Here is a 12,920-nt window from a genome sequence, read left to right on the forward strand (position 1 = left end):
CTTGGCGACGTTTCGACGAAGTCTCATTCGTCATCTTCAGGCTTCAGGGAGCAATGTGTGATTGCAGCTGTTTCTTCCTTTTAACTGCTAGTGGGGGTTTGAACTGATTGGGTGGGAGCTTGGCTGTGCTCTGATTGGCTGGGGTTTTTGTGCTCTGATTGGCTGGGGGTGTGTCCTGTGTTGGTGGGGGCTTGGTTGTGCTCAGATTAGTCTGAGTTGCAGGGAGATTTGAGCTGGTGAGCTGCACTGCTGCTGTTTGGCTTCGTGTTCGTGGTCGTGCTACATCTTCATAGTGGGTGTCTGTCTGCTGCACGTATGGATTGGAGGGGTTTGAAATGGCTAATGTTGCAGCTGCGGTCTGGCTTCTGGTCCTTGGTCGTGCTTCCTGATCAGTGTGGGTTTGGGTCTGCTTTCTGGGTGGATGTGTGGTGGTGACATCCTGTGTGGACCTCGTGAGTGTGGGTCTGGTGTCATTCCTCGTGTTAGGGACTCGTTTGTCAATAAGGGCAGGTTTCCAAATGGCTGGTAGGCAGGAGGTATCATCTCGTTTGTTCATGCTGTGTGGGCGTTTTTCTATCTCGATGGCTTCTCTGATTATTCTGTTGTTAAAGTGTTCAGTTTTGGCGATAGTTCTGGTCTTTTTAAAGTCAATATCGTGTCCTGTGACTTTAAAGTGTTGGACCAGGGAAGAAGTTGGTTCCTCTTTTTTGAATGAGTTCTTGTGTTCTTCAATGCGTGCACTTATTCTTCTGTTGGTTTGTCCAATGTATGTGGTGGGGCAGGCGGTGCATGGGATTTCATATACTCCTTGATTTTCTAACTCAATTTTGTCTTTGGGGTTTCTTAGGATGGTGGATATTTTTTGGTTTGTGCAGAATGCTGTCTTGATGTTATGTTTGTGGAGGATCTTGCTGATTCTGTCTGTGGTGCCTTTTATATATGGGAGGAGGGCTGTGCCGTTTTCTTGTTCTCTGTCTTGGATTTTAGTGGGGGGTTCTTTTTGGATTAGTTTGGTAATCTTATTTCTCTGGAATCCATTGGATGTTAGTACGTTTGTGAGAGTGTGTAGTTCGGTTTTTAGGTGTTGTTCATCAGCTAAGCGTTTTGTTCTAGAGATGAGTGTCTTGGCTACGGAGTTGATCTGTGCTGGGTGGTGGTGTGAGTGCATGCAGATAGCGGTTTGTGTGTGTTTTCTTCTGGTAGATGGTGTGTCCTAGGAGCCATTGGGTTTCTTGTAGACTAAGACATCTAGGAAGGGAAGTTGGTTGTTAACTTCTGTTTCCATGGTGAACTGTATTTTGGGGTGTAGGCTATTGAGGTGTGTGAGGAAGTTGTCAAGTTTTTCTTTCCCGTGTGGCCAGATTATGAAGGTGTCGTCTACATATCTGAGCCAGAGTTTGGGTTTGTGATCAGATTTTTCTAGTGCTTGGGTTTCAAAGTGTTCCATGTAGAGGTTGGCAATGACAGGTGAGAGGGGTGATCCCATGGGTGCTCCTTCTATTTGTTTGTATTTTTGTCCGTTATAGATGAAGTATGTGTTGGATAGGCAGTGGTTGGTCAGATCTAGGATGTGCTTGGGGGGGTTATATTTGTTTTGGATAGCTGTCAAGGCTTCTTTGATTGGCACTTGGGTGAAGAGGGATATGACATCAAAGCTCACGAGTAGGTCGCTGGGCTGTAAGTTTTGTTTCTTTATGATATCTATGAACTGGAATGAGTTTTTTACGTGTGAGGCGATGGATTCTGCATAGGGCTGTAGTTGTTTGGCGAGAAATTTGGCTAGGTTTTGTAGAGGTGAGCCTATGGAGCTGACTATGGGTCTGAGTGGGGTTCCTTCTTTGTGTATCTTGGGAAGGCCGTAGAGCTTAGGGCATCTGGATGATTTCTCTCTGGGAATGATTCTTTGTTGGATTTCTTCGCTGATGGGGGAGGCTTTTATTTTGGATCTAGTGGTTTTTTCTAGGTAGGTGGTGGGGTCTGTTTTTAGGGGCTTGTATGCAGGGTCTTGGAGTAGGTTGGTTAATTTGGTTTGGTAGTCAGATGTGTTCATAACCACCGTGGCGTTCCCCTTGTCTGCTGGTAGGATTATTATGCTGGTGTCTTTTTTCAGGTTAAGTAGTGCTGTCTGTTCCTCTTTGGGTAAGTTGCTTTTGGGTGGCTTGCTGCAGAGGATGTTGGTGATTTCGAGTCTGATTTTGTTAGCGTCATCGGGGTTGATTTTGGTCAGGCTGGTTTCAACTCCGCATATAATGGTCTCAGTGGGGATGTATTTGGGAGTGACTGCAAAGTTGAATCCTTTGGAAAGGACATCGGTTTCAGCTTTGGTGAGGATCCTATCTGAGATGTTATGCACTGTTTGTTTCATGTGTGGCTGTGAGGGGGGAGGGGTTTGTTTCTGGCGTTCTTGTAGTCTTCGGAGTTTGTTGGTGTGTGTGTCTGTCTTGAGGGTGGTCTGTGTTTCAGCTCTCCAGACGGCGAGTTGTTTGGATTTGTCCCAAAGTGCAGGGTGGATCTTGTTGCTGAGTTTGAGGTGAAGTGTGAGGAGATCTTTGTTGATTTGATCTAGGAGGAATCTTTTTGTGTGAAGTTCATTTCTGATTAGGGCCAATTCTGTTCTTTTTAGGATGCGTTTGGCGGCTGCAGAGTTGGAGTGGAATTTCAATTGGAAGCATGTGGGGATTAAATTTTGATCTCGGCAGTTTCGTAGGAATGCAAGGTCACATAAAATGGAAGCTCTTTGGACTTCTAGTTTTTCATAGGTCCTGGTCAGATGGTGGATTTCCTCCCCGTAGAGGTGCAATATTTGTTTTCTGAGGTTTTCGCGGGTGTTTGTATGTAGGTCTTTGGTTATTCAGGTTTTCTCCCACATTATATATATATATACATACACACGCGCACACACACATATACATATACATATATATAGAGGGTTTCCTGCCTGAGCAGGGGGTTGGACTAGAGGACCTCCAAGGTCCCTTCCAACTCTGTGGTCCTAAATTCTAAATTGAATATGCTTCGCGAAATATCGAGGAGGAGGAGGTGGTTGAGGTAAAGAGCGAATCCTCGCAGCTCCTGGAGGCGCAACCCCCCCCCTTCCAACCGCTGTTTTTCGGCGTCCTCCCCCCGCCCTCTCCTCTCCAGGCTGTTCTGGCGGGCGGGGTGTGTGGGGGGGTGGGCTTTGCCTTTCGCCCTTCCCACTCCCCGCTCCCATTGGCGTTGGGCGCCGTCATTCCCGAAAGGCGGCCGGCCGATTGGTCGGCCTCCGCGTCACCGACGGGGATTGACCGTCCGTTTCTCCCTTCCCCCACCCTTGCAAAAATAAAATTAAAAAAATATATATAAAAAAAATAAAATAACCGCCGCCGCCGCTGTCAAAAGTGGATCCCGGGCGCTGCGCTGCGATGGAGAGACGGGAAGCGGAGCGGCCGGCGCGAGGGAAGGCGGAGGAAGCGGCGGCGGGGGAGGAGCGGGAAGAAGAAGGAGGGGAAGAAAGAAGGAAAGCGGCCGAGTGAGAAGCCGGCGACGTCCCGGCTGGCCGGGCGGGCGGGCGGCCGGGAGGGAGGGAAGGCAGGCGGGCAAAACCCCGAAGGCTTCCTCCAGGCTCTGCCCGGCGCTCTGCAGCTGATCCGCGCCTGGCCAGGCCGATGCCCTTCGGGCGCCTGCCGCCCTCTCCCTTCTCCGGGCTGCTCCTGCAGCTGCTGCAGCCGCCGCCGCCGCCGCCTGCGGGGCCGATTCTCTCCGCCCGGCCCGCCTCGCTCCCTCCCGCCTTCGCTTCTCCCAGCCGCGGCCATGCCGGCTTTCCCCTTCTAAAGATGGCGGTGGGGAATCGCTGCAACCTTTAGACTCATGACTGTCAGAAACATCGCCTCCATTTGTAATATGGTGAGTGGGCCGGTCGGGGAAGGGAGGGACGGAGCCTTCCCCTCCCCCGCTCGGGGGTCGGTCGTAAAGGCAGGGGAGCCTCCCGGGAGCGTCCGCTTCCCGGCTTTAGCGACTGCTGTGTCGGTCGTCCTCGACTTACAACCCGCCGTTGTGTTGTGGTCGCGGTCGTTCAAGCGATCTCACCATGGGGGGGGGAAGGGGGCGTTGCTGCAAGAACGGTCGTAAGTGGGGGACTTCTTGCACGTTCTGCAGCCACAGGGCGTCCCCCTTATGACTTATGACCACAGTGGAGCCCAGAATTAGGGGTCCGTTGTTGGCGGTCGTTACAAGCGATCCCGGCTCTCTCACCGTGACGGTCGTTATGCGGAACGGGGATGGGGGGGTTGCTGCAAGAACGGTCATAAGTGGGGGACTCCTTGCACGTTCTGCATCCACAGGGTGTCCCCCTTATGGCTTATGACCACAGTGGAGCCCAGAATTAGGGTCCATTGTTGGCGGTCGTTACAAGCGATCCCGGCTCTCTCACTGTGACGGTCGTTATGCGGAACGGGGATGGGGGGGTTGCTGCAAGAGCGGTCATAAGTGGGGGATTTCTTGCACATTCTGCAGCCACAGGGCGGCCTCCTTATGACTTATGACCACAGTGGACCCCAGAATTAGGGTCTATCGTGAGGTTGTTGTTGGTCGTTAAAGCCATCCCAAGTCTCTCCACCCCTCCATGAGGATCATTATGCGGAATGGGGTGCCTCACGGGTGGAGGGTTGCTGCAAGAAGGGTCATAAGTCGAGGAATACTTTTTTGCATCTGCAGTCCTCGACTTACGGCCACAAGGGTGGCCAGAATTGCTGTCATGAAGCAAGGCACCCGGCTCTCCCCATTACGGTCATTATGCGGAAGGGGGTGGCTCAGGGGGGGAGGCCATAAGTCGTGGACCACTCCTACAGCCGTTGTGCATCTACAGGGAGTTCTTGACTTACGACCACCATTGAGTCCAGAATTACGGTCATGAAATTGTCACGGTCGTTAAGCAAGGCACCCCTGTGATCCCGGCTCTCCCCATTACAGTCATTATACAGTCTCGGGTGGCGGAGCCCCTGCGTTGCTGCAAGGACAGTTGTACAGCTGTTGTGCATCCACACAGGGAGACCTCGACTTAGGGCCACAATGGAGCCCCAAATTTATGTTACTGAGTGAGACATTTGTTAAGTGAGTTTTGCCCTATTTTACAACCTTGCCACGTTTGTCGAGTGAATCATTGCAGTTGTTAAATTAGGAACACGGTTGTTAAGTGAATCTGGCTTCCCCCATTGACTTCGCTTACCAGAAGGTCGCAGAAGGGGGTCACGTTGCCCTCGGGAAACTGAAACTGTCATAAATGGAACTCAGTTGCCAAGTGTCTGAAGTTCGATCGCCTGACTTTGGGGACGCAGGAACAGTCATCGGTGTGACAAATGGTCAGAAGACACCTCTTTCAGCACCGTCGTAACTTCAGTCACTAAGCAAACCGTTGTGACTTGAGGACTACCCTGCCAAGTTAGTCCTCGACTTATAATGGTGCATTTAGTGACCGTTCAAAGTTACAACGTCACTGAAAAAATTGACTTCTGACCATTTTCCACAGTTGCAACCTTTGTAGCATCCGCGTGATCAAAATCCAGGTAACTGGTTCATACTTAACGACCGTTGCAGTGTTCCTAAGTCATGGGATCCCCTTTGGCGACCTTCTGACAAGCAAAATCAACGGGGAAGTCAGATTCACTTAACAGCCATGTTGCTAACTTAACAACCGCAGTGATTCCCTTAACAACGGTGGCCAGAAGGGTCGTCAAATGGGGCAAAGCTCACTTCACAAATGTCTCACTCAACAACAGAAGTGTTGGCCTCCGTTGTGGTCGTAAGTCGAGGACTACCTGTACTTGGGGCTGAGGGTATGGATCTGCAATCAAGGAATCGGGATGCAAAAGATGGCTGTTCCCCATTCAAATGCAAAGGTTGCCAGGATAAACAAAAAATCATGAATTCAAATTAGGGGCTGCTTTTTGAGCTCTGCCTCTGCTTCACAAGGAACTGACCCCGGTCAGTAATTGGAGCAAGGCGGACTTTAACCCCTCTTTGTTTTATGAAATGGGGGGGGGGGTTGAGCCAAGTTTTCTTCATTGCCCCTGGCTCACACTTCATATTTTGAATATCTGCTCCCCGATCATCAAGATGCTCTCCATTTTTTGTCGTTAGAGATTCCTAAATTTGCCGCAGGAAATGTCCAAAAGCTTTACTTTTGAATGGATGGACGGAATAATGAGCCAAGGATGACGAGACCTATCCTGAGAAAACTAGCCACTCTTTAATGACCTGCAGAGTTTTGAATGGGGAGCTGAGTAGCGTTAGAGTGAAGCATTAAGCAGAATGTTGAGAGGTTGTGTTGTGAGTTTGGAAACTCACTGGTGCATTCAAGGACTTGGATGTACAGTGCTGTGTGGCCTTTCTTTTATTTGGGAGCAACTTGACCAAATTCCAGATAGGTAGAATTTTGATTCCCAAAATTCCCCAGCCAGCAATTCAATTTATTATTTTTTTATAAATATCTCAAGGTGGTGAACATACGCTGCCCACTTTTTTCCTCCTATTTTCTATACGACGACGATTGTGTGAAGTGAGTTGGGCTGAGAAAGGGTGAATTGGGTCAAGGTCACCCAGCTGGCTTTCATGGTTAAGGCAGGATTACAACTCACAATTTCCTGCTCTCTAGTCTGGGGCCTTAACCACTAAAACAAGCACATTGTAGTTGTCCTGGATTAGGCCTACCAAATAGGGAAAACTTAGTCCTTAACCCACATCTCTTGATTAGCATCACTTTGATTTCTTGATGCCTAATAACAATAGAAGCCCATGTGAATCTATAGCAATGATATCTGGGTGTGATAAGACTTCTAATCTGAGGCAGTATTAAATCCAGAGATTACCGGTATTGATTGATTGATTGATGGAATTTTTATTGCCACCCATGGCAAATCAAAGCGGCTTACAAAATATAAAACCACATTTATTGCTAGGAACATAAGACTGGCATCTTGAATCTTATAGCGAGGCAACATTGGGGGAAATGGAAAAATACTTTCCGGCTATCTGTGATGCAGTTGAAAAGTGCTTGGTGGAATGTATAATTAAAAGGGACTAATGGCATAAATATGATTGTACGTCTGGGTTAGCCTCAGAACTGTTTATAAACAAGGAGTGAAAAACGGCATTCTCTTCATTTTGATCCACTACTGAGCCATTCGTGAAATGGAATTGTAATAGTGTCTGTAGTTGTGGATATGTTCACAATCACAGGCTAAGCAGACTTGTTTCAAAAACAGGTTTTATGTTGGGTGTTGTAATCGGTTACCTAAATATAGCTTTTGAAATCACAATCTTGATTTTATACCCAGAGTTGTCCTGTTTTAGGGTGATGTTCCTTTCATCCAAAAGTATGTTGCTGCTTCTACTAGGAAATTAATAAAAATATAAGGCCAACTTTGGCCTTCAGTCTGAATTCTCAGACTCCCACACATGTGTCTGGAATCAATCCATTGATAACTTTTTCCTGTTTTTGGCACTGTTGTGAATCACAGCACATCTGAATATAATGAAAAATATAGCCAAACTGTAAATGTATTTACTTAATATTTTTCATGTAGCCTCAAACCTCTTCCCTCACAGTAATTTTAGGATTGTTTTAAACAATAGTGGCGTATGGCTTGCCCAAGCAAATGTTTAGGCGTCTGTTAAATATATTATGACAGAAGCTTTCATGGATCAAAATCCATTTCATCATGTGTGTATGGTTATGCTCTTATACCTCTTGCTCATATCTTTTACACACACGGCACACAAGGGTACACATAAAAAACACATAAACAAGCCATAGGGGGGAAAAAACCAGTCAAATGGCAGGATAATCTGTCAGACTGAGTATTAAGGTGGAGATAGGCAAAATGACCATTACTAAAAGGAATAAGATAGTACCTGCACGCAATCCTAATATTTCTGGTAGAACAAGCATGCAGATTTTTGTTTGAACATAAATAGGTGGAACCTAATGTGACATGAAGTACAGCAATAAGTGAAAGTTCCTGCTCACTAATGCTATAATTATAGTTTGGCTGCCATTTTGCTGCTGTGCTCTTATGCTTATGGTCTCTGGGAATTATCCCAGTCTTATAGTTTGGGGAGGTGATTACATGCTTCATGTATTATAATTGATCACATGATTGATATTGTATAATATATATCAACTGAAGTACAGTAGACTCTCTAGGCAGGGCCATACAGCTTAGGATATAATATATTTGTTAGTTTTTAAGGGGTTGTCACATTACTCAAAGCCATTCAGGAATATCACGAGAGGTTTAAAATAGAATTTATTCCACTCTATTAACTCAGCAGGGAGAAATCCGTTATCATGATGGACTTTGGCTTTCCAGATTTCATGGACTTTTTTTGCCTTTTTTGTGTGTTTCTGGTTGGAGAATTCTAGAAGTTGAACCCACCTATCTTAAGCTTGCCATGGTTATGAAACATCTTCTTAGGGTGATGAGCTTGATCATCAACGTCTTTCTCTACGGGGCTTCGTGTCCTTGTCTGTATATCCTCAGTTGCAATCCTGGTGCTTTAGTGCTTCAGTGTGTCTTTGGTGAGCCTGGCAGTTTGCACCCCAGTAAGACAGTCAACTTTCTTCTTTTGAAGCAGAAGAACGAAACCTTTGAAGCGGTAGAGGGACCAAAGAAGACTTCAAGGCCTTCTAGAAGGCCAATAGATGACCTGTGCTACAAGCACACATATATAGGCATATAAGGTTGCATGTACGTTTGACTGGATGTACTGGATACTCAGAGCAAGATCCCAAATATGGTATGAATTCTAGGAGCACTTCATACTTTATTCTTCTATAGCAGTGTTGGGCGAACCTTTTCAGCACTGAGTGCCGAAACGGGATTGTGCGTGCGCCGGGAAGATGATCTTTTGGTTTCCACTGCGCGCATGCCAGCTGGTCTTCGCACACGTATGCACACCAGAAAGTGGTAGGCCAGGTGGCCAGTGCACATGCACGCGCCAGAAACCAAAAGATCATCTTCCCGATGCGGCCCATGTGCACTGGGCAGCTGCCCTTCCGATTTTTGGTGCTCTCACGTGCATGAAGACCAGCTGGCCGGCACGCCGGAACCTGGAAGACCAACGGGTGATGGCTCGTGTGCCCGGAGAGATAGCTCCGTGTGCCACTTCCTTCCAGCACATTTGCCATAGGTTCGCCGTCACGGTTCTATAGTGTAGAAAACGTTAAGATGTGTCGATTTAAGCTTCCGTATCTCCTCAGCCAGTTTGCTGGAATTCTGTGAATTGAATTCCACACATCTTAAAAGTTGGTGGGATTGAGAAATATTGGTGTCGTCGTGGATTAAAATGAAGATGTTGTGAGACAGAAATGTCTTTGGGCAATCTGATCTTCATTTAAGATCTTTTTAGCTGACTGTGACCGAGTTGTTATTTCTCGGTGTTTCATCCCTTTATGCTTCTATGAGGTGGCACTGATTTTTTTGACCTGCCATAAAGGGTTGTTGTATCAGGGCAGCTTTTCTCCAGCTTGATATCACCAGGTGTATTGAGTCTGTAACTCCCAGAATTAATAAGTCAGGATTAATGAGCTAATAGATCATTCTAAGGAAAGGGCTATCGAAACTTAATTGGACATTATTAGGCCATGACTAAGTTATTCTGTTGTGTTCAGGGAAGCTTATGCATCGTCTTTTAATTTGCCCAGTGTGTATTAAAGTGGTACAAGAAGAGGAAGACTGTGCAATTATGAAGTGTTATTACTGTGCAGTCAACAGAAAGCTGTTGCATTCCTTTCTGTAGAAATTTTATTGCACTTGAAGCAGCCTCCAGAAAAATGTTTACTGTCTACACATTCCTCAGGAAGGTGAGAAAATCACCGTTGTCATCATTGTTATGGTTATGAAATTTAGCTAAGAAAGAGCTGCTGAAGCAGGGCAAATAATAAAAGAGTTTAACCACCCAATCAAGTATTACTGGCTTGAGTTTCTGGTTAGTAGAGCATTAATTCAGCAGCTGAAAAATGACCAACCACCTGGAAGTACTCCACAAAAACTGGATGTTCTCTTCCCTAGAAATCATAATGCGGTGGAGGAACAGTAATAGTAACAGAGTTGGAAGGGATCTTGGAGGTCATCTAGTCCAACCCCCTGCTCATGCAGGAGATCTGTACTATTTCTGACAAATGGCTGTCCAGCCTCTTCTTAAAAGCCTCCAGTGATGGGGCATCCACAACTTACAAAGGCAGATTGATCTCACTGTTAGGAATTTTCTCCTTCAGTTCTAGGTCGCTTCTCTCCTTGATTAGCTTCCATTCATTATTTCTTGTCTTTTTTCAATTTGTTATAGCCGCAACAGACTCTGAGCGGAGTACTAAAACAATGAGAACATAAACCCACACAGACCAGATTAAGATTATCTTGCCCCTGGCAAGATGATAATGTTTAAAAGAGGGGGCCTGGATCTCTTGCGGAAAAAACTAAATTGGATGAAAATCAGATTTCTTTTTGTACTGTACTAATTTTAAAATTTCCACCACTTTCTTTTTTGCAAAAAAAAGAAAGAAAAGAGGTGGGAATCAAATAAGCAAGCAGAATAATGAATTAGTGTGGTGTCATCAGTGACTTCTATAAAATTGAATTCAAGTTCAGAGACTTCCATATTATACTTAGTGGTCTTCCAGTAAGACCTGATTGGCCCCTGTAGGAAGACGATGGGAGAGATTGTTTGTATGACAGTGTTCCAGAGGTGGGTTTCAGCAGGTTCTGACCAGTGCTGGAGAACCGGTAGCAGAAAATTTGAGTAGGTCGGAGAACCGGTAGTAAAAATTCTGAATGGCCCTGCCCCCATCTATTCTCTGCCTCCCAATTCCCAGCTGATCGGGAGGAAATGGGGATTTTTGCCGTAACCTTCCCCTGGAGTGGGGTGGGAATGGAGATTTTACAGTATCCTTCCCCTGCCACACCCACCAAGCCATGCCGTGCCACGCCCACCAAGCCATGCCACACCCACCAAGCCACACCCACAGAACCGGTAGTAAAAAATTTTGAAACCCACCATTGCAGTGTTCCACTGTTCCTTGCTTATCATGCCTCTGGTGGCTCAACAGACTAAGTCTGTCTGTTATTAACACAGCTGCTTGCAATTACTGCAAGTTCAAGTCCCACCAGGCCCAAGGTTGACTCAGCCTTCCATCCTTTATAAGGTAGGTAAAATGAGGACCCAGATTGTTGGGGGCAATAAAGTTGACTTTGTATATAATACACAAATGGATGAAGACTATTGCTTAACACATTGTAAGCCGCCCTGAATCTTCGGAGAAGGGCGGGATATAAATTCAAATTTTTTAAAAAAATCATCTCCTGCAGTGTGTGTTTTTCCATCCCACATAAACTTCCAGTTTGTCACCGTGTTGTCTGGTTGCTGAAGTTCAGGAAAATTATATTTATATTATATATTTAAGAATCTCCTCTTGAAGAAATCTGCATGCCTTCCCCACTACCCTCTTCCCCAGGAATCGGAAGTACACCTAAAAGTCATTTGTTTGGAATTCAGTGTAAAAATTTCAACATACTACCTTCGTTTCTCATGGTATCCTCACGTGTTACAGCTACTTGGAGGCTGAGATGAATCATTTGTAAATCTCATCTCCCCAAACCTATAATCCCTTATTCAAGATTCGCTTTACTCGACAAAAAGCTCAAACACAGCACTACTCAGCAAAAATGTCTCTCTTTGCTGCAAACAAGAATAGAGCTGAATAAGCAGCTACTGCAGTATATAGAAGTCAAGGCCTATAATAGGACTGCACTCTAGGATTTAAAATCTAGACTTTTTCCTTCCACTTTTCCAAGTGAACAGATACTTGGCTGTTCTCTCAATGGCTTTAGAAAGCATCTCATCTATGGATCTCATCTATGATATAGCAGTTTTCACTACCCTGGGAAGCAATGATTCCTGCCTCACCAGCCTTGTGCCGACAGCACTGTTTGCCATTTCCTTTTCCCGTGATACGAATATAAATAAATTATTATTATTATTTATTATTTATTTACATTTATATCCCGCCCTTCTCCAAAGACTCAGGGCGGCTTACATTGTGTAAGGCAAAATCCCATAATGTTTTGTGTAAGAGACCTAAGGATGGAGAGTCGGGCCTTTGAGGTAGACCAGACCAGAAGGCCAAAATGATGAATGCTAATACTACTTTTATTATAAGGTTCCTGGAACATCTGAATGCATAGCCCAGCCTCTCTCCCTTTATGTTTGTGAGAACTACCGTGTTTCCCTGAAAATACGACCTACTCAGAAAGTAAGTCCTAGCTTGATTTTTACACATGCACCCAATATAAGCCCTACCCCCCCAAAATAAGCTAGTATAATAACTAAGACCCCGCCCACTAGTAAAAATTAAGCTAGGGTGGGGATGGGGGAGCTGCCCTACTACTTACCTTTGGATAGTTGCAGCCAGGCAGTGGTGGGTCTCAGATTTTTTTACTACCGGTTCTGTGGGTGTGGCTTGGTGGGCGTGGCATGGCTTGGTGGACGTGGCAGGGGAAGGATACTATAAAATCTCCATTCCCACCCCACTCCAGGGGAAGGATACTGCAAAATCCCCATTTCCTCCTGATCAGCTGGGATTTGGGAGGCAGAGAATAGATGGGGGCGTGCCCAGCCGGAGTTTTTACTACCAGTTCTCTGAACTACTCAAAATTTCTGCTACCGGTTCTCCAGAACCGGTCAGAACCTGCTGAAAGCCACCTCTGCAGCCAGGCCTCACACACCGCGGCCCATTTCTTTTACTGCAGCCGGCAAGGCTTTCCTGAAGGCCTCTGTAGCCAATAACAGCGCGAGCTCTTGGTTGATCCAAAGCTCTGTTATTGGCTATAGAGGCCTTCAGGAAAGACTTGCTGGCTGCAGAAGAAATGGGCCGTGGTGTGCGAGGTCTG

General features: G+C 46.1%; 1 protein-coding gene across 2 annotated transcripts in view; it reads left to right on the top strand.

Annotated features, from left to right (window-relative positions):
* Positions 1-3,553: 3,553 nt before the first annotated feature.
* USP46 (ubiquitin specific peptidase 46) overlaps positions 3,554-12,920 on the top strand; it is a 48,557-nt gene continuing 39,190 nt past the window's right edge. The window contains exon 1 of one of the 2 annotated variants that reach the window (XM_058192607.1): positions 3,554-3,882. In XM_058192607.1, the coding sequence (XP_058048590.1) occupies positions 3,847-3,882 (36 nt within the window). In that variant the 5' untranslated portion in view covers positions 3,554-3,846. The remainder of the gene's footprint in view (positions 3,883-12,920) is intronic. The other variant, XM_058192608.1, reaches the window with a different exon arrangement.

This window comes from Ahaetulla prasina, chromosome 8 (assembly GCF_028640845.1).
Source record: "Ahaetulla prasina isolate Xishuangbanna chromosome 8, ASM2864084v1, whole genome shotgun sequence".
Classification (NCBI taxonomy): Eukaryota; Metazoa; Chordata; class Lepidosauria; order Squamata; family Colubridae; genus Ahaetulla; species Ahaetulla prasina.